Below are 21,476 nucleotides of genomic sequence, written 5' to 3'. Positions count from 1 at the left end.
CAAGAAAGTGACTTGGGAAAGAAAAAGATCTTTGTTTTACTGGCAAAACAAAATCCTTCTGCTTTTTCCACATAATCACTGTTCTTGCAAGTAAGTTTATAAACTATAAAGACTAAAAATTTTAACTCCTTACTCTTAGAAGATAGAATCTGCATTGTCAAGTTGCAGAATAGTTGTGTCAGAACAGTGATTATATTTTGATCTCTACTTCAAACAGCTGACTGCCTTTCAGAATGATCCATTTGGCACACACAAACATTAAATTTGTACTACCCTGTTTAAAATAATTCACAATTATGCTTGACAATAAAGCACAAGATGAGTATCATTAAATTTTATTGTACAAAACTGACAAGATATGGCATTCCTTAGAATTAAAAAAAATAATAATCAAAACAGAACTAATGTCCCTGGAACAATTTTGTAAATGGAAAAATTAATGCGCAACCTTTTGTCCAGCAATGGTATTTACCTGCAAGACCTTCTTATAGATGTGTCGGATATAATTAAAAAAATATTCCCATCAGTTCAAGCAATAGTTTAATTTTCCATGAAATAAGTATTTCTATAAACACTTTACGTTAAGTCAAAACAAATGCCTTTGAATTTTCTTCCTTTAGAGATACAAAACAACCAGATAGATTTGGGAATCATCAGAGAAGTCTATCCCATGGGAAAAGTCTAGATGTTGTATTCCATTTGAAAATTTTTGTATTTATAAAAATAAGTAACACACCAACGTAACATTTCCTAACCAAACACTTACAGCAAACAGATCTTGTTTCTGTGATGCTTTATTCACCAGTGCAGCAAAAACCTTTTTTTTTTTAATTTAATGCCTCATTTCTGTGTCAAATTCAAAATCTGAATATAGACCCAGGGAAATTTTGTCATTAATTGTATTCATAAAACCTACCCTTTATTGCACAGGATTCACAAAAAGTCAAACGTATGCAAGGTCTGCACTCTGCTTCTTGGCAAAAAAAAAAAAAATCAAATAAATGTTGAATAGTTTTCCCTTTCTCCCAGTGGAAGGAATTATATCTTGGAATTTGTATAAAATGAAATAGAAAAAGGGAATAATTTTATGTTAAATTCCAGTTCAGCTGTAAATAACATTTAAACAGCAGTGCTACTTAGTGCTACAAAGAATTGCACTACTTGCATTTCTGAAGAAAAAACAATCGAAACTGAAATTATCAGGGAAGCGCAAACAATTGTGCCAAGAGAGCACAAGACTATCTTTGCTATGGCCTAAGCTTTACAAAAAGTGCTTCTCTGCAGGACACAGTCACAGCAATAAAATTCTGAGATGGTCCTAGGGCATGAGTTATTCTTGACACCCGCACACACACTAGTACTTATTACACTGTGCTTTCTGTGAAGAGATTATGCTTCAGTACTTTACATTCTCCATTCTCTCTCCTCCTCCTCCAGAAGAAGAAAAAACCTTTTATGCAAGATAAAAATAATTTTGAATAATTAGTCATGTATTAAAGACCTAGTTTTGAATTGTTTATTCATTTTAACATCTAGTCATATAAAATAAATTGTAAAAGTATGAAGGTATCAGAACGTGGCTTTCAGCAAGGCAGTTGGGAAATAGGAATTCAACATAAAACACAATTTTCTTTTTTATTTCCCTTTGAAAAGGGTCACATCAGAATGAATGAAAAACACCGAAGAATTTCACTTCAAGCCTGCACTCCTGCCCTTTGTCCTTTCCCCAAGAGGAGAGACCACTGGAAGAATCCTCCAGGGTTTGTCTGAGTTATGTTGTTCTTTGTGCTCTTGTATCGGGGGTCTGGCTGGAACTATGTACTGCTCTCTTTGGGTGGCAGAGGCGGCTGAGGCTGCTGTGGTGGCTGTGTGCCTGTGGCGGTTTTGATAGAGTTCAGGGTTTTGCTAAACCAAGAGTTTTTGGCAGCTTGGATTTCATTCATAAGGGCTCCTCTCTGGTGCTCCAGCTCCTAAGAAAGCAGAATAGTCAGAATTGATCAAAAATAACAGTTAACAAAAGAGCATCTTCAGACTCAATCCCTGCAATCAAACACTTTCCGTCCAACCTCCCAGGGCACTAGAGGAGGACAAACTGAAACCAAGCAAACAGCTGAAGCTATGGAGGTATTTCTACATATGAAGACATTTCTTTTTGTTTTTAAAGACAGAGGAAAGTAAGATTCTGGAAGTTCACCAGTATACATTGGTAAAGGTATATGCTCCCTTTAGGAACAATTTTTCTGCATGATTCAGAATTACCATGTACAGAGTGCAACGAGGTTATGGAGACCACCACACTGTAGTCGGATTCCATGTACCTGAATTTTGCACTTGGCTTCCACCAGCTGCAGTTTGGTCTGTGCAAGTTCCAGCTCCATCTCTCTCAGCTGCTTTGTGAGTGCATCCTTCTCATCATCCGTTTCTATTCCTTGATTCTCCCTGCTTACAGCAGGCACCTTCAGTGCCCCCTCCTTACTGAAAATCTCACTGCAGTGTTTGCACGCCATCACTTTACCCTGAAAGAGGCAGAAAGCTTGTTTTTAATCCATGTTACAGGAGTTGCTGTTTTCTGGAAAAAAACATTTTTATATTAGACTGGCTTTCTGTTAATAATGGTTGAATGGTATAGTGCTGAAGTTTTCAGTAAAGAATTTGAGAAGTTCATGAACTTACAGGGTATACTGAACAGTAAAAGAATCCCTAAAACTACCTAGCACATTCTGTTTATGCACAGAGACTTTGCTTTTAGAGTAGAATTACACAAACCTTTTTGTAATCAAGGCATTGTAATATTTTGCAGTATTAATGGCAGCAGACCGCAGAAGAGAAAATTGTACTCTAGGGACTTTTTGTCTTGCATAAAAGCACTTGACCAAATGCTGAGGTTAATACAGTTTTTGATATTTTAAAGAAACGCAGGTAGCTTTTCCATATTTCCCAGAAGCAAGCACCCTGTTTTGGCTGCAGTGGTCAGTATTGTCTTGTTGGCAGTGGAGTTTAAGCATCTTACAGAATAGCCCTTTTTGTCAGCAGCATCTGATGCACAACAGTAAAGTTCTTAGGCTGCCTGAAGAGGTGAACCACTCATGGCTGAAGATGTAGCACAGCTGGCCTGGCCTCATCCAAACAAAAACAAGCTATTGAACTATTTCAGCAAATTATAGGAACATCAATCCTTGTATTTATTTTTGTGATAAATAGGAGATAAAAATTTGCTACCAGAAAGCAACAAAGGTTCAGCTTGAGAACTAAGGAAAAACATAGAAGATACAGCAGACGGAAAACAACTGTGAAAGGAAACAGCCTTTAATTATTTACATCCCATGAAAAATGAGTGCGGGGCTATCAGTGCAGCTTGACGGATGCCACTGTTGTTATAGTTAACTTCATTCATATTTTGATCTGTATCACTGGCATTTAGGAATACTTGAGTTAGAAACATCTCATATTTAGAGGCATCATTCTCACCTTCACAACTTCCAGCTCATCTTTACTGGCTGCCTGCTGTTTTTCCAGCCTGGTACTCAGCTGGGAACAAATCTGCAGGACAGAAAGCAATACCTTAGATAAAGTTTACTTTACTAAAATTTAACAAGTACTTTTGAACAGTGATGTTTGTTAGAGCTATGTCTTAAGCTCTGCCTCACTCAGATATGCATTTCCCTTAACAAATCCACTGCTGGTGATAACAAGACCGAAAAAGGCAGTGTTCAATATCAAACCTTAACATGGAAACTGGAACATTTTATGGACAAATTGGTTTATATCATTTACACTGCATTGTGTCACAGAAGAAAGAAGCATTTACCCTACAATACTAAGAATATCTAAAGGATAGGTTATTCTTGGTTCCCTAAATTAGCAGCCTACTAGGAAAACCACATAAAGAATTATAATAGACTATAATGCTTGCTCTCCAAAAGCTTGCAATGTAATGCATCTTATTTAAAGGATGAGGTCTACAACTCTGAAAATTCAGCTCTCAGGCTGAAAAAGTTTACAAGTAAATATGAGAGAGTTTCTATGGAACATTACCTGTTTATACTCGGCAATAATGGCTGTGGTTTTCTTAATCTCAGATTCTGCCTTCTCTAGCTGCTTCCTGAAGACCTCCTTCAACTAGGAATTCAAGGAGAGAAGTTACACAGTATGCTGAAAGAAGTTTTCAGTATGGGTGATCAAATTGTTCTCAAAGCTTTGCTGTGTTTATAGCAATACTACAGCTTTTTCTTACCAATTCACAGTTCTTCAGACAAAAGTCTGGTTTACTCAATGTACAAATTATATACATTATATTCAGTTATAGCCCAAAAATCTCTCCAGTCTACATTGGGATACAGTGTATCCCTGCTTAGAGCATTCTCCTATATAGTAATTTTCTCTCTCTCTCTGTTAAATGGTGTATCATGGTCCAAAGAATACAAAACAAGACCATTACAGACGATCTTAATTTTTCATTTTGTTTGTTTTTTTTCCTCTGTACACTATACAACAGGTTTGGGGAGGCTTGGGGGGATGGGTTACCTGTTTGTTTGTTCTGAGACTAAACAGGGAGAAAAATCACTCCAGCATTATCATACTTTCATCTCCCTAACAGGAGAAACAATTCTGGTTTCGTCTGTGGCACTGCAATAAAATACAGCTAACTCCTTTCCTTACCATTCAGAACCATTAAGCTTTGAGAGCCCTTTCAGTAGGGAAAAGGCCTCTACGGCCTTAGAGCATAGAGCAAACAGATTTTGGCAACCTCCATTTTAGAGAGAGAGAAAAAATTACTGTTCGGTTGTTACAGTCACTGTTGTCAAATGGCAAAAATAAAAATAGAAATCAGAGTATCATTTCTGAAACGTACTTAAACATACGTCATTGTTCAGCCTATAGATATGTAAACTTAAAAAATAAGATTGAACATTTTGCAGATGAGGCAGAATGAGGCCAGGTCTAGTTAGCAAAAATACCCCCAAACCTTCAACTCTATTGTGCTGTTGGTTCTAGCTTAGGATAAGAACATTAATAGCTTTATTTCAAGAGCCCAACAGCTGAATCCAGAATGACCTCTTATACATTGGACATTCAGAGCTTAAGTAAAGGAAGACACTAGCAAATGTATCACTCTTAAAAACATTTACCGTGGTGATGCTAATTTTTTATTGCCACTACAGTTTGGAGACAGAATCCTTTCCATAACTGCAACATGCTTTTCTACATATCCTTTTGCTTGTGTTCAGCTAAATGGAAAAAGTTGGAATATGTCTTACCTGAGCAGTTTCCTCTTCCTGCTTCCGTTTCTCTTCCTCAGTCTCCACTAGCTTCTGTTTGGTCAGGAGAAGTTCCTTGTTCAGAACATCTGCTTTGTCTTCAGCCTAGAATTAGAAAAGCCAGTGTAATCTAGGTGTTATCTGTTCCAATAGAAACATATTCATGTATATATCTCACATATATTATAGATTTAGGTTCTAGAGGTGCCTTTTCTCGCCCTCAAATGGCTCACCTGACCTATTTTTAAAGGAAATACCCTTTTCAGGTAGCTATTTTCTAAGCTATTTCATTGTGGTTCAACAACTGAGCAAAAGGACCCTTTTGCCAAATCCTATCCATGCTCAGATTACAGGTTAGCAAGGATCACGGATCATATGTCTTTATGCAAACCTAATACAAACAATGATACATAGAATATTTTTGTTGGGAACAATATTAATCCAAATGAGGGCAGCATGATTTAGCTCTTGTGTAATCTTAGTTAACTCATTCCATTTTTTACACCTGTAAATGGGGAAAAACAGATATTGCAGAAAAGGTTAGGTGCTTACACTGTACCTAACAAAGTGTCAGGGTTTAGACGAGTATAAAGGAGACAAACAGGACTGTCAGGTAAAAAGGTTTTGTTAACAATGCAAAATAAATACTTCCAGGAGGAGCCAGATACTCTGTGTGTACTGGAGAACATCAACTTTCTCCTTTCTGTGAAGGGCCAAGAATATGGTGAAACGTACTGGGGAATGCTTTGGTTTCATGATAACTATCCTTACTGATCACTAGGAAAGAAACATTTAGTCAATGTCTGATTATATTTTGCTGACTACCTCTCCCCTCAACTGGGAGATAAACACTGCGTCGCACCACTCATTCTGTTCAATAACTGGGTGCTAGAAGAAGCAGTGGTTGTGGTCAAATAACACATAATTTGTTGAAAATGCAAGAGGGCAAATGGCACTGTAAAACAATGGATAACAGTACAGAACTTGTCGCTGAATTACACTTTGTTTTTCTACCGTTACTGGGGATATTAGCTTATCTATCTGCCACAGTGTTAATTATTAATGAGGGTGTTACTGGTGATAGCAGAAGCAGTTCCATTAAGGCCACAACCAAAGAGATGGACTGAGGAGTCCTGCATTGCTTAGTCTGCAAATGGCTGTATAGAAGAAAGGGATAGAGATCAGTAAAAGAAAGGAAGAGGGATAAGGTTGACATCTTAGGACAAAAGAAGTACAGGATAGCAAGGACATTTATGATAAAATACCTGTTTAAAACCTAAGACTGGCAAAGGGTACTTGCTTGACAGCTGTGTCCTGATACTTCAGAAAGCAACATGGGGAGGAGCAAACGTTAAGCTTGTTCTATATATAACTATTCCTGGGGAAGACAGAGCATCTCAACACATTATTTTTGGCCTTTACATGAAAAGACCCCACTCCACCATGCATCTCTGGCTGCTCTTGCTCACCAGGATGGCTCAGATTTTTAGAATCACATAGATCCAAAATAGCAGCGTCTAATTCTCAAGGATTTCACTAAATAGAAATACAAATTGCAGCTACTGTGGTCAATGACATGTTAACAATTTCCAAGTTAGATAAAGAAAGTCTGAAACTCCTGAAAATCAAATCGAGAGACCCATACAGGAATAGATTTTACATTACAAGAAGTACTACTGTCTTCACTGAGGAAGGTGCTAATCACCAAGGACGGTGGAATATGGCCCTCCTGTATTCAATACGTTAATAACAGCTGCTAAGGAATTTATCAGTATTATATAAAACACTAAAGCAAAGAGGAGGTTGGAACATGTAATTCTCTGAAAGCCAGTTCTAGGATAAATGGCTCTGAAAGCTGTTGTCCTCCACACTCCTGGCTTCATAGGAAATAAAAACAGTTATCAAAGGTCACCCAGGAACCCTGTTAATTTTTGGTGCCAAGCTACTTCATTATCTCTGAATTTTGTTAGCTGTACTGGGAACTACTGTGGAAAATAGATCCAGAAAAGGTAGCAGACATTCTGCAAGGCAACTTCCTTGAAAGCAGTCTTTCAAGGAGTATGTGATACCTTTTTCAAGTTATGTTCATCCTTTAATATCTGCCTAAAAGATTATGGCCTATCTTTTCTAATACTGACCCCAACAAGACGAGTCAGTGTCCATGTCTTTAGGACACCACTGTGTATGCCTACACCGGCATGCATTTGGAAATCTAATTTTCTGACTGAATGAGAAACTAGGCTGTCAGGAAAATAAAGGCACAAATAATAGTGCTTTTAATTTTGTACTCATGCTTTCAGCTGAATGTAAAACAGGGCTCCTACAGTTGGCGCTGCCCGGTCTAAGCTTGGACTCATCGCTGCTGGTGATGGACTCACCTGGTCCAAGTCATTCCGTAAGGCAATTTTGCTTGTTACGAGTTCATGTGCAAGGTCATCGTTCTCCTGTTCCAGCCTCATGCTAGCCTCTTGGAGCCTGCGGTTCTCCCTCTGCAGGAAGAAAGGAACAACCAGAAAAAGGAGTTAATTCTTGTCAATGTTAAAGAAAGGTATGTGAGTATATTGTGTGTATAAAACACTGAGAAGGCAAGAGTGCACATTAAGACAGGACTGCTGCTCTGGGAAACAACAGTGAATTAAGCCAGCAGTGCAAATGCAGCGATTCCCTTCACATCCCAATGGCTATGTTTGAGACGCCTAAGTGCCGCACTGATTGTAAGGCTTCTCTGTCAAAAGTAAACGCAGTCCTCTCCTCAAAAGCACTTCATTTCTGCTTGGTCATCATGGAAAGAAATTAGGCAGATAAAATCCCACCCAGCATCAGTGAAGAGGACCTTTTAAAGAGATAATAGTATTTCCAAACAGAAGTAGAAATCTGTCCTGCTCCATTTTGCATAATTTTGCCTGCAGGTAACCATAAAAATAGTCCATTTTGTAAATGCTGTAGTGACAACCACCCATCCTCTGCTGGACCAGTAAAGAACAGCACTTAGCTGGGAACTTCTCTGCAGCTCATATATCTCCATTTGTGCGCTTCCTCCATAATTTGCACAAGCGACAACAGTGCTCATTCTAAAGGACACCTGCTGAGCCTAAGTGCCAGATGGAGAGCGGCTCTCGCTTTCTGAGCGGCAGGCAGCGTTCCAGGACTGTGCTTTGCAGGCGAAGCCCGACACCACAAAATGCAGAACGTCAAGACTGCGAGCCCTGGTTCTCCCCTGCACTGCACTCACTGCCACTTTGCAGTGGCATAAATGACTACGTACAGCACTAACTAGTGAAGGTAAGTATACTGGAGAAGAATGAAAAGTAGTAATCCGTGTTTCTTACAAAATCAGTTGGAGTGGCTGTTCTGCTAGGGCTGACAGGCAGAATCATATTTAAAAGATGTCTCTGGGTCAGTGGACTTCCAGGAGTCCACATCAAACACGTGGCTTCAGAAGAAAGCAGCCAAGTGGGCCAGATAGAGGTACCCTCCTCAAACGGGTTTGAAGAGGGCAAAGAATTAGCTGGCCATCATTCACACGGTGCCCATGCATCTTCTGTACAGAACAGACTGCGGAGCAATCAGTGCGCTATGGAAACTCCAGGAAAAATTGCAAGTTCATGTGGAAACTCACTGATGGAGGAACAATAATCTACACGCTGAGACTTCAAAAATACCCTGCGTTCACTTAAAAGGTAAGTTATGTTCTCCAAGGAAAAACAGTAAAAGGAAGTATGTATATCATCATTTAGGACAGCAAAAAAGTTTCCAAAAGTCATTCAGCTAATACCATCCTACAACATGTGATTTCATTACATAAACACATTATTCATCTTCCTTAACTGTCTCCTGCAGCTACACTCAAGTATTTTTTCTTTTCAAAACTCAACACGGTGAAGCAGCCCTGTTTTCATTTCTGTTGCAAGAAGATTTTGCATGCTTGTCTTGAACAAAAAGGGACAACTACTGCTCCAAGAAAATGTTAAAAAAAGCAAATCCCTTCTGTGTCGTTAGCTTCCTCCATGGCAGGAAGCAGAACCCCTTCACAAATGCCTTCTCCTTAATGTGACCTGATTGTGCAACTGAGCGCCTTAAACTGTACGCTGCTCTGGGCCGGAAAGTAAGTTTGTTTCCTCTTCAAAAGATCATACTTTAAATAACTGTTTTGTTACAGAAACCATAAGTAAAATACTTTTTTTGATTTAGCACAGTTAAAATAACCATTGCTACAAGATGCATAACTTTTGATTTTAATTGCACTGTACTCTGAGACAACGAATTGTTAAAAGTAAAATTCTTCCATAAGGATAATATATAAAGTGTGAAACTAAATTGCAGTCTTTAATTAAAAAAAAAGCTCTGATGTATCTTTATTTCTTATTTTTTTCAGATAATCTGAGACCGTTATTTTATAGGACACAGCTCTGCCAGTGAGCAGTTATCAGAAAGTGACTAAAGTTCACAAAGAAACTCAGACTAGTTTGGAGATGGAGATGATAATAAACGGATAATACTGACAGCTGCTGCAGCACCAATACCTCTCTATAGGAATGTTGTTTAGAGGAAGAAAGCAGCAAAGTTTTAGACTTCCACAAAATAACCCCAAAAGACATTTGCTTTAACATTTTTTGCTATGCTTTTGCCAAAAGCTTCAGTGTCTGCAAAGCGAGCTGCACAATGTGAAGTTTGAAGTTCCTGCTCTGCATTCACAGACAAGTGGATAAGCAAGCTTCGTGGTTGGAAATGCGCTATCCTCCTCTTAAACTGGAACTCACACGGCACGTTTTTAGTAAGTTAAATCTCTCTTACCTCGGGCATCCAGTCAGTAGCTATCAGCGATTTTAATCTTGTTCTCCGTATTTTTAATTTCTAGCTGAAAATCTCTTATTGGGCCACCTTTACTCTTCCTCCAAACAAGGCAGTATGTGTGATTAGACATGGTTTGTCTTTTCCAGCTCCTCCCCCAGATCTAGCAGTGAAAAACTGCCTCTTTCCTTGGGAGGAAATTCTTAATCTGCTTAAATCCAAATAAAACCTAGCATTACACAAGACAAAGACAAAAATACTAAGCAATACTACTTGTATGGAGCAAACTATTTCTGATGGCTCCAAAACATTTACAGGGCTTAAAAAAGTATCATTTGCAATGGGAAAAAATAAAGTTCAGTAGATGGAGGTTGTTAGTTACAGGCAGACTCACATCAGAGACAGTATTTTGTAACCTGGCATGAGCCAACTAGTCAGACCTGCTGGTTGTCCTCGCTGTAAACAAACAGCTTCCTGCCCTTTCTCGGCATGACACTAACAATTTAGCAACTACAGCATTTCCTTCTCTTTGGTATCGTTCAGTTTCTACAGTCAGTAAAATACGAGACTCCTCTTTCCCAGAGAGCCTCCTCCCTTTTGCTACAAAGGGCAGCTGGTGAATTCTGGCCCGCTTTTAAAAGGAGGATACTGCATTTCCAAAAGGGACAAACACTGCTGTCACGTACAAACACAAACAAACTTACCTCCTGCAAAGTCACAGACCAAATACTGCTTTCAACCATTGGTGTAAAGACAGTGAAAACAGGATATAAAATAAAATTTTAATACCAACAAAAACAGCCAAAAACCTAAGAAAATGTTGCTGATTCTTCAGTGGGGTTTTGGTTCGGATTTTTAAGGAGGATATACTCCAGCGTCCACCACACGCTTGACTGAAAGAAGGCAAATTGGAAACCAGTAGGCAAGCCTCAACTCAGGCAGACTGCGAAGGCTGAACTCCTCCCTCCGCTACCTCCCAGCTCGCAGGAAGGAGGAATACATGGCGGGATTAGCAGTGACGATGCATCCTCTTGTCACCAACCCTGTTAAGCAACCCAGTTGTCACATTTTCTGAGGACTGACACCCCACACCCCACCCAGATCTTTGAAGGGGAACAGGTCCCCAGTGGTGAAATGAAAAGACTGATTAAAATTCACATTCCTGGATGTGAGCAACCTGAAGTCTTCGTGAGCCAACTGGAAAGAGCTCTTAATTGCAAAGGCAATTCTGAAGGCCAAAAACTGAGAAACAGCCATCTAAAAAGCAAACTGTCCAGGAAAAGCCTCAAGTGAAGCAACACAGAGGCTTCTGGAGGAAGGTTGGTGTTTTGTTTGTTGACTCTAACTCAAAAGAAACTTTCCTAAAATTGTCCTAGAATATTTTTTTAAACAACAAACAAAAAATCCACACTGAGTTATCTAATGTTTTTCCTTGTTAGGGTTATTCAGTTACCATAACTCAAAATAAAAATGACTGGTGTATTAATTTTTGCTTGTACTTCAAACACACAAGGGTATTATGTCAAAATTACATATTTATTCAGATTGACAACTTCTCCTTTGCACAACAAGGTCCATAGAGGTAAAGGTGTTTCTACAGTCAGAACAGAACTCAGTGCACAAACAGGGGCTGTTTGCAGGTCTCTAGCCTGTCTTTATATTGTTATATCCTTTTTATTTTAAATAAAAAACTCCCAACTCAAACTCCAACAATTTTTCATCAAGTCAGTCCCAGCCTTTTACATATGAGGTGTTCCCAGACACAGAAAAAAACCCATCCACAGTATATAGAAAAATATTCTTCTGAACTACTTTGCTATTTTTGCTGCACATACAGATCTTTTTCTTGACTTGCTTTTATAGGCAATCTGTAATTTATTTTAACCCAAAGTCATGAAATGTGGTGCCAGGCAATAATTTAGAACGTGTTTACTTTTGCATATTTGAAAAAGCTGACAAAAATGTTGGGTGATACTTTGTTATAAACAATAGATAATAAAATTACTCCACTGTAAAGGCATCCATAAACAATCCAGTTTTCCCAAATATTTGTAAATACAGAAGGAAATAAACCCAAAAAGGAATTTATGGCACTCTTTAATATTGTTTTCTTTGGCAAATAAAATCTCTCACAATCCACACGTTAAGATATAGGGCTGGGCAGGAACTCCTAAGGCACATACAGCTTATTGTAACACGTGACTTCAACCTGTCGAGGGAACGTGACTGATTAGCGGTAGGTCAGACGCTGCGAAAACAGCCCTTTTCTGGCATATACGGGGAGCTGGGGTCGGCGAGCTTGCGGGAGCGCTCTGCCCCGTGCTTGGGCCCACCAGCCGCACCGGGCACGAAGACGTCTCCTCTGGCGCGGCACGCGGGCTCTTTAGGACGGCTGCTCCGCCAGCCGCTCCGTTCCCCCGCCCAGCAGCGTCCTCCGGGCGGGCAGCGCCGAGGGGGCAGAGCGGGCTGTGCCACTCGTCTCTCGCTCTCCTCTAGGTGCCACCCCGACTGTGGCTACCCCGCGCGAGACCTGCGCGGCTCCCGCCTGCTCCGCGCGCCTCGCTGCCGGGCCGGGGCTGCCGAGGCGACCGAGGCAGCAGGAGAAGGGCCCTCGGCGAGACCATGGCGCGCCGCCCGCTTCCTACGCTTTCACCCAGCAGCCCCCTGCGCCCCTGCTGCGGGAGGCCAGTTGGCCGGAAAGCGCCCTACGCAAGGCAGCCTCAGCTCCTCATCGCTGCGCTCCAGCAAGGGCTGGTGCCGCAGCCTGCGGAGGGGCGTCCCTCCGGTCACGGCAAACCTGCACTGGCAACAAGAACCTGTAACACTGCAAACGGATAGTAAAAACTGTAACAACTATAGCTAAAACCTATTAACAAACTGAAAACAGTTTTCATTCTTGACCTGTAAGAGGACTTTTCTGCACGGATCTCCACTCCCAAGATCCCGTCCAAGAAGCACCCAGTCCTTCTCCAAACAAAGCCCAGCCGGGCAGCGCCTGCCGCTGATGCCAACACAAGACGCGTTTCTAAACCCGCGGGCAGCAGCGCTAACGCTGACGGCCCACGTGAAGCTGCCTCTGGCTTTCTGCCTGCGTGGATCTCACGTTGTTTGCTGCCCCTTAGAAGCACAGTCTTTAAACGAAGGCTCCCACCAACCTCCGATTGACACGTTAATAAAATCGAACACGCAAGACGAGGGCCAGAGAGCACTTAGGAGCATTTTTCCGTGACACCTACCGGCTGCAGAATGCATCCAAACTTTGAACTTAATGTTGTTCTAACCAGTTAGGGGGACTCGCTCTAATCACAGCATCAGTAAGAGGGCTCAGACCCAATCCAGCTTCATAAAAATCACACAGCGAGTTGCAAAAGTGCAAGCCAAAACCCTGCGCTGGGATCTTGACTGACAGTGAGTCGTATTGGTCATGGCCAGAGTCACTTCTATATCCTGACTTGCAGTCTAGGGATGATATTCCTCACTGCTCATCGTCCAGGATTAACTATTTAATATGCTTCCACAGAGTTTTAAAGATGCCTTCTGTATTTTCTAAGTCTTATTTCAGTTCTGTGGTAGCATAAGCAAATCACTGAAAGAACACTTAGAAGTTCATCAGCAGCAAATACTGTTTTCTTTCTAAATAGGTATATTGACAAACAGCTTCCTGACTGCTAATGCAGTCCCAGTTCTCACATAAAAAAATAATCTACACCTTTTGACATAAAAAGAACTACAGTCAAAACATAGTATTTTTCACAGGTAAACACTAAAAAAAAAAAGTCAGTTTTACTTTCTCTATAACATTAACTCTATCTCAGCATGTTTATGAATTATGGCATAGTCTTGCACTACATGTTTTCACACGGTGGTCTTCTGAACATGGTGCGCTTTCCGTAAGTTTACATATCATGTAAATCTGTTGCATCCTGTATATTAGTTACTACTCCATATTCCAGACAGACTCTGTACCAATGGCAATGGACTTACCATATTAAGGCACAATGAAAAACAGCAGGTAAACAATACAGGTAGCTGTAAGCAATGTCAGTTCCCACCTAAACTGGGCAGTAAAGTGCTTCAACTCTGGCAGCTTCACCTAAGGAAAACTGACCTTTTTTTTTGAAAAAGGCTAAGTAGGAAATGAATCCTCAATACTAGGTATATACCTAAAGACAGAGCCTCTATCGCACAAAAATCTATGGCAACAAAATGTAGCAGTGACAATAAAAGCAAATACATAGGAAAGATAAGCAATGCTGATCCATAATTAAAGCGCTATTCCTTTTTGGTGAGCTATCAAGCTATCATATGAATAACTGAAGCTTTACTTTTCTGCTCCTTTAAAGCAGGATAATTATTACTATTATTTCTATTGCAGTAGTATCTTAGGATCCCAGAAGAGCTCTGGGTCCCAGTGTACTAGGCACTATATTAACAAAAAATTACTATGTTTGCTATAAACAGAGATGAATAAAAAGGATCTTATGTCAGTCAAGGAAGAGTTCATCTTCCAAAAGTCTTTGTGGATGTGACTGCACACGGCTTTTGCTAGAACAATGTGTATTTTCTCCTTTTTGTGTCAGTAGCTGAGAATCACCCTTTGTCTCTGCGTCTCATGAAGATCTCCCGTAAAAGTGCAACGGCAGGAGAGTTACCTACAAACATATAAACTGAAAGAAGAAAAATATTATATGTGGCTACTTGAAGATGTCTCAAGAGTTACAAATCGTGATTGAAACATTCCTGGACAAACACTAAGCCCAAGAATTCAAAATGAGCATTCAAGAACTGGGCTGAGTTTCACCTGCCACTTTAACTCCCTGTGAGCTCTATCAGCAGATCCCGGGGGAGGCGAGCGCGGCACCCCCACCTCCGCCACACTGCTGGAACCGGATCGCTTCCCACGTAACCTAGCCAGTGGCAGAGGTGCCCCAGGACCAGCTCCCGTACCTTGTATCTGTCCATCGGATCTTCCTGTTGCAGCTGGCTCTCTCGCATTGTTTGGTACTCTCGCTCGTATTTCTTCAGCTTTTTTGTTGGCACCTGCGGAATACATTCAGAAAACATGCATTTAAAGATTAGAGAAACACCGGAAAAACTGCCTGAGAGCTCTGCTTACAAACAGGAAGCCAAGGAAGTGCTGGAGAGCCCCTGCTGAATAAAACAGCTCCCCAGTGCCCCCCTCCTCTACTGGTGTTGACAGCGAGCCATGTCAAACACTCACCAGGACAGTTCACAGCGACAGAAATCCTTCTGCGCCTACTGCTGTTAATTCTTCAAATGCTTAAAGGAAAACAGCAGTGAAGTTGAGGCATTTTATTAGGAGAAACGAGAAGAAAAAAAGCATGAGCAAAAGGAACGAGAGGGCAGCGAGGAGGAAAACATTCTTTGGTGCGTATCGTTCGCTGAAGCAGTCACGGCAAAAAAGCTGTCCAAAGTGAAATTAGAGGAAAGGAGTGCGCACGCAAAAGCCCTGGGCAATTCACTGGGGGAGAATTAGAGTAATGGCTTTTATTGCTGAAAGAGTTTGAAACTCTAATTTGCTAGCACTGACAAGCTTGTGACCGATGCCTACGGGAAGCCTGGCATCAGGCTCCCGGTTGGGAAGGGGGGCAACGCTGCGGGGTCACTTCCAGCCGCAGCAAGGAAGCGGCGAGGCAACGACATATCCCACACGCAAGCACAAGCAAATTCGGTCAACAACCAGGCAGCAAGGTCAAGCCTATGCAGCTTCACTTCTACGAAAACACGGCTTTGAACTAAAACCAGGTATACGCTGAGCGCTTGCATTTTTTTCCCCAAAGCACGGGGAACCTCTGCTTTATTTCCCCCTTTTAACCGGCCGGGCTGTGCAATACGAGCGGTCCCAGGCCTCTCTCTCAGGAGAGCTTTAACGGCGTTACTGTGTCCCGGCCGGACAAACAAGCAGCCGCCCCGTTCGCCGCTGGACCGCACGCTGGCACCAGGAGGGATCGCTAACCCCACGCACCATCGCGACTTGTCAACGCGTACGCTCTTTCTGGATCCGATCCTCTAACGTCTACTGATCCCGTCCAGCCGACTTCCGACACCGTTCACCGCTTCACAAACCCCGGACCCGGGCTTCGGGCTGGCACGAGGGGGGCGAGGCAGCAGCAGCGGAGCTGCCGGCAGCGCTGCTCCACGCCGCTGCCACCCCAGGGAGCAGGCACGTGTTTACGTGTAGTTTTGGTGCCGCTTTGCCTTTACTGATTTTTCCATTGGATACCTCCTTCCTCTGCGATACAGGAAGGGACCGAGCACGTGCTCAGTGTTGCTGTGGAGGGGACGACGGGAGCTCCAGGTAGGAAACCCGAAACCCATGATTCGCCAAGCAAAGCGCCCAGGGAGCTCCTGCGTTGCACAGGGAGCGCCGCTGGAGAAGCGGAGAGCACAAAAAGGCAGCACTAAAGCCCACACTTAGAGACGAAATTTTAAACTAAACCCCCTAAAACACAGCAAAGAGACGAGGGGAAACAAAAACATTCATCATTTTGGACAACCACACAAGGGAATTTCACTTTGATGACTCCGAATAACTCAAAACACAATGAAATTTAAATGATTTGATCAGCGGTGCTGTTTTATGCTTTAACAGAGCAAAACTCAAGATGCAAAACCAGAGCATTTGGTCTTAGCTGCAGCTTAAAACTGTTGAGGCTCCTTAACGCCCAAGAATTTCAAAGCAGTGCATTAACTGAAGCGAACCAGCTGCACGTGGAAAGCCTGAGCTCGTCCCTCCTTGCTGCGACTCCACGATGGTCACCTGGACCTTTTTCAGAGCCAACGATCAAGGTGCCCGGACCGATGTGTTACCAGGACACCTTCCACAACTCCTCTTGTGTTACAGCGCTGTTTTACGCCCCTGTACGCTCCCAGCTCACGAGGAGGAGAGAGGAAGAGGGGGGAGACACAGCATGCGCTGACTGAGCGCCCCGGCCAGGCCGAGGAGCTGCGAGCGGCTGCCCCTGCACGGGGAAATGCTGCCTTCCAGCCCAGCACAACTCTTTTGGACACGGCTGGAAATCTTTTATTACTGACAAGGTAAAGACATTGGGGAGTGGTACTGCAAAAAGGCAAACACGGGAGTAACTTAGGAGAAGATCTCTTTAATCAAACAATTTTCCTGTTCTTAATGCTTTTAATTAAGACTGCATCAAGCCGTTAAGGCACACTCAAAAAACAAGCCACACTTCGCAGAGTGAGAGCTATTTGGAGGGCTTAAACCTAGCTTTAAAAGACGACGGATGGACATCAGCGTCTTACGAGTGAGCGATACGCGGCAGCAGCAGGGCAGGCGCGCTGGCAGCTCTTGGTATCTAGTGCCTTTTCCTTGCGCCCGCCGCTGGAGGCCAGCCCCGATGGCGGAAGGAACTGGCACGACACGGCCCCTGCGGCGACGCGCTGATGACGGCGGCGGCTTCGCGCTGCGCCACGATCGCCCTTTGGGCCTTAACCGTCAGCTCTGCTTCACCTGCTTGCGGACCGGGATCCTCATCCTCTCTCTAATCCAGGAGATCTTGGCAAAACGCAGTGCAGAGACAACGGCCCGGGTAAGCAACCGCTGCTGCCCGGCCAGCCGGCTTGGGTCTGGCGCACCGGCGGGAAGCAAAGGCTCCCGAGCGCTGCGCTGCGCCGCGCCGCGGCTGCCGCCCGTGGCCGAAGCAGGGGGCTGCCAGACCCCTGCTAGCAAAGCTTGCGCCGGCAGCCAGCCCCGTGCAGCTCTGCTCGCCAACGTTTTAAATGTTCGGTTTTTAAGCTGCCCGAGAGCAGCCTTGTTTCTCGGGCATAATGTATTATTCTCGATGCAGAAGAGGCAGAATTTAACTCCTGCAGATTTTCTTTGGCACTTAATCACCTGCCTCGAAAACACACACAATTACTCTGAACCCGCTGAGCTGCTTCTCTGCTTTCTTCACAGTCCCCGTTTCCACTCGCCGACAGCTCCCGATCATTCCTTAACACTTGATAACTCTTCCCACCAACTGCTTTTATTTATAAGCTCTTTTACTGCCTTAAATTTTAATTTATAGCTGCAGGTAGGATGATGCCCTCTGTTAGAAAAGGCTTCCGGGCTCGTTGTAAGATATCCCGACTTAAGCATGGTAATATCTGCTTATGCGACAACCTTAACTGGAAAACGGTGCTTAAATACAGTGAAATTCTATCTTAAGGATTGGGTCTGGGGGGAAATTCCTATGAGAAAAACAGTTCATACTAATCCGCTAATCCCCTAAATAAAAACTGGAGCAGGTATAGCTCAGCAACTTGTGCAGGGACTGAGCTTCACTACTCCGGACTCTTCAAAGGAGCTTGCGAATTTATTACAACACTTTCTTCTTCTGGGAATCACCAGTAAACTAAATAAAATAAGATAAATAAAATAAAATACCCGTTTCCATATTCCCCAACTTAATTTCTTTAAACAGCTTGCAAATTCAACAGGTGACTTCTCTCCAAGCCCTTTCATAAGGAAGCGCATATGGGTGGCTGCGCTTCAGTCGTCACGGGCTGCTCCTGAACAAAGTGTGCTCATGCATTTTCTGTAAAAGCTGCTGCACTATCGATTTCTTCCTTCTTTAGCAGCATGGGCTACATTGGCTACAACTGCTGGTTATCATATTTCGGAGACTCCGAGGGTTTATAAACATCGCTCATCTGTTTGCCTCGCTGTCTCCTCTTCCCGACTCCTCCTGTTTCATCACTGTGTTCAAGCGCAAAATGGTGCCACAGCCAGCGGGGCGCCGGACCAGGCCGTGCAGCCGCTCCTGCCGAACGCCCGAGCGCAGCGGCTCCCCGAAAGCGCAGCAGGCCCCGGGGGGACGGGCAGCACCGCGGCCAGCCGGCACGGTGCAGCGCAGCCTGCGAGGGCCCGCAGCAGCCGCGAGTTCACCCCTCGGGCAACGCCGCGCCGGCAGCACCTCTGCGCTCGCAACGTTCTTCCTCTCTAGTTCACACCTCGGCGTGAAAAAAACCCACCCAACTCAAAACCCCAGCCAGTGACCAAAACGCTCCGTGCTCCCCTCTCCCTTCCTTGGCAGCAGCAGTCAGTTTTGCCTCTCGCTGCCCAAGGGTTTGCTCGGTGTCTCGCGCCGGAGGAGGGCGACTTGCACCCTCCGAGCGGCAGGGCTATGCCGCGCGGGCCCCGGCGGCCACCGCAGGCACTGGTCGTGGCCCGACCTCGCGGCTCTCCATCCGTCGCGCACCTCAGGCCGAAATCCCAGCGACCGCCCCAGGCCATCCCTTCCCACTGCTGCCGCCGCGCAGCCCCGCACCCATCTTGCACTTAGGGCCAAGAAGGACTTACGCTCTGCTCTTCTGTGCAGTAGATCCCTGCACTGTCCCTTCCTTCAAACGCGACTGCCAAGGGGATGAGGAAGTGCCCTGCAGTATCCGCCACAGGGAGTGAGATTCAGAGGCAGATAAGCAATTTATTTTTCTTTTGGTAATGAAAAAGAAAAAACAGCCCCGCTGTAACACGTTGCCAAGACACAACAGACTCCTCTCTTGGGTCGGGCTTCAAAGGGCACGGGTGGGATGTCACGCATGACGTTATGCAAGGCGAGCTCAACCGCCAGCACACCTACCCCTTCCTTCATCCAACGGGGAGAGCGCTCTTCCCGTAAGTCACCTCGTTGTCAGCTCTGTCGGCGTAAGGCTTCCTGACGAGGGGCTTCAGGGTAACACAAATCCAATCTGAATGCTAGCTGGAGGCAGAGGAAACCTGCCTTGGTGTGAATTTTTATTTGTGTTTTATTCTACGGCATCATCAGCCCACAATCAAAATCTCAGCTGCAGCTGCAGGACCCACAGGAATTTACAAAAAGAGAGAAAAGGCAAGTTGCAAATTCTTCCGAATTCCTGCGATTCCAGGTGGCAGCAGCCAGAGTCAAGGACGCTGGATGACTTCCAATACCAGGCCCTTTTGTCAGACCTTAATCTCCGTAAGGTATTCCCATGCACCTCAACCTGCTGAACCTGGCATAACATGTTATTCTTCTATAATCCTGCTATTTAAAGATCTGCTTAGGTAGGCTCACTTAGCCGTATAGTAAACCAAGCTAAAAGAGCAAACCGAGACCGGGAGAGATTCAATCAGCCCCACTACAAAGCAATCCAGCGGCAACGCAAGGAAGAGCAGCAGAAACTCAGGCTCCTGGAGCTGCAGCTCTAACCACCGCGGTGCACTTCTTCCACGGTCTGCACTGTGCACACATATTGACTGCAGGGGAATCTGCATTAAAAAAAATGCTCGAGGAAAGCATTTTCTGGCCTATAGCAGAGATTCTTCAAAATATCCACCTTCAGATCCCCAGGTTAGTTTTCCCCACTCAAAATTCATTTTCACTTTAAGATACTGTGAGCCTATTATCCACTTCAACTCCATTTGTTTTAGCCAAAAGGATGCAGCCCGAGTGGCTTAAAAGCAGCGCTTAGAAATAGCTTATTATTTTGTATACTGGCAGCTGATGCCTAGCAGCTCACGCAGATAAAACGTGCTTCCACTCCCATACAGATAAGGGCTTTAGTACCGACATGCACACTGTGAAAACAAACTGCTATATCCACTTTGTCAGCAAGCATCTCCTTTGCATTTAAATTGGCTCTGGTCAACAGCAATAATACAGCTACGGATAAAAACATTCCAAGCATTCTAGATGGGAAAATACCTGTATATAACTCATTTTTAGTAGCAGGCATAATTTAAGGAATGCCTGAACAATGAGATCTTTGCCACAAGACTATATAGTCTAAATGAAACTATCTAGATATCCTGAGGACACAGACTGAGAAGAAAACTGGGGGAATTTTCACTCTGACCAGATGTGGGACAAGGTCCCGTTCTGGATAACACGGTTATTATGAATAGTGGCAGCAGAATTTATTCATTGGTTTCTACCTCATTACAGAAACGGTTCCATTTACATTACAGAAACGGTGATTTTAGGAGTCCTATATACATACACCTCTGGGTGTAGAGCATTTGGTGATAACGGTGTTACACATCCTCGGTGACTGTGCAAAATCAAACCCTCAGCTCCCACCCGCTTAGAGGTGTGTCGTTCATCTCCATTCCCTCCTAGCCCACGTTCCCAGCAATGAGAAGAAAAGAGGAAGGTTACATTACGCTACGTGCAGCTACAGCAGTTTAAAGAGATCCTGTCCTGCCTCAGTGCAGGGAAAAAGAGTTAAATTCAGAAAAAGGTGAAATTATTGTTGTACTTCGGGTGGCAGGGATGCCATGGAGACACGGCCAAAAGCGCTCCTTGAGGACGGCTCTTTTCACGGTGATGCCAAGATGGCACGGTCAGTAAGTCCCACCGACAGGGCAGATCCAGTGACCGGAGGTCCCTCTGCAAGGCAAGTCCTGCGCGAGCCATGACTCGACACGCTGCCTAGTGCTCTCCCCCA

The 21,476-nt window shown here is 43.9% G+C and overlaps 1 protein-coding gene and 1 long non-coding RNA gene across 7 annotated transcripts in view; one reads left to right on the top strand and one right to left on the bottom strand.

The window, feature by feature from the left end:
* Positions 1-319: 319 nt before the first annotated feature.
* The window catches only part of RABGAP1L (RAB GTPase activating protein 1 like), a 273,751-nt gene continuing 252,594 nt past the window's right edge, over positions 320-21,476 (bottom strand). For 4 of the 5 annotated variants that reach the window (XM_067300569.1, XM_067300568.1, XM_067300571.1 and 1 more), the window contains 7 exons: positions 14,997-15,089; positions 7,637-7,747; positions 5,259-5,363; positions 4,036-4,119; positions 3,469-3,540; positions 2,319-2,516; positions 320-1,970 (listed from right to left, as the gene is read on the bottom strand). In XM_067300569.1, the coding sequence (XP_067156670.1) occupies positions 1,815-1,970; positions 2,319-2,516; positions 3,469-3,540; positions 4,036-4,119; positions 5,259-5,363; positions 7,637-7,747; positions 14,997-15,089 (819 nt within the window). In that variant the 3' untranslated portion in view covers positions 320-1,814. The remainder of the gene's footprint in view (positions 1,971-2,318; positions 2,517-3,468; positions 3,541-4,035; positions 4,120-5,258; positions 5,364-7,636; positions 7,748-14,996; positions 15,090-21,476) is intronic. The other variant, XM_067300572.1, reaches the window with a different exon arrangement.
* LOC136992535 (uncharacterized) lies at positions 7,758-14,705 on the top strand. Of its 2 annotated transcripts, XR_010884823.1 has the most exons (4): positions 7,758-8,540; positions 8,808-8,938; positions 9,099-9,363; positions 9,634-14,705. It is a non-coding gene; the product is annotated as an uncharacterized lncRNA (long non-coding RNA). The 2 variants fall into 2 exon arrangements; XR_010884822.1 differs by having other exon boundaries at positions 7,758-8,938.

This window comes from Apteryx mantelli, chromosome 8 (assembly GCF_036417845.1).
Source record: "Apteryx mantelli isolate bAptMan1 chromosome 8, bAptMan1.hap1, whole genome shotgun sequence".
Classification (NCBI taxonomy): Eukaryota; Metazoa; Chordata; class Aves; order Apterygiformes; family Apterygidae; genus Apteryx; species Apteryx mantelli.
This window is presented reverse-complemented; position numbering and strand designations above follow the sequence as displayed.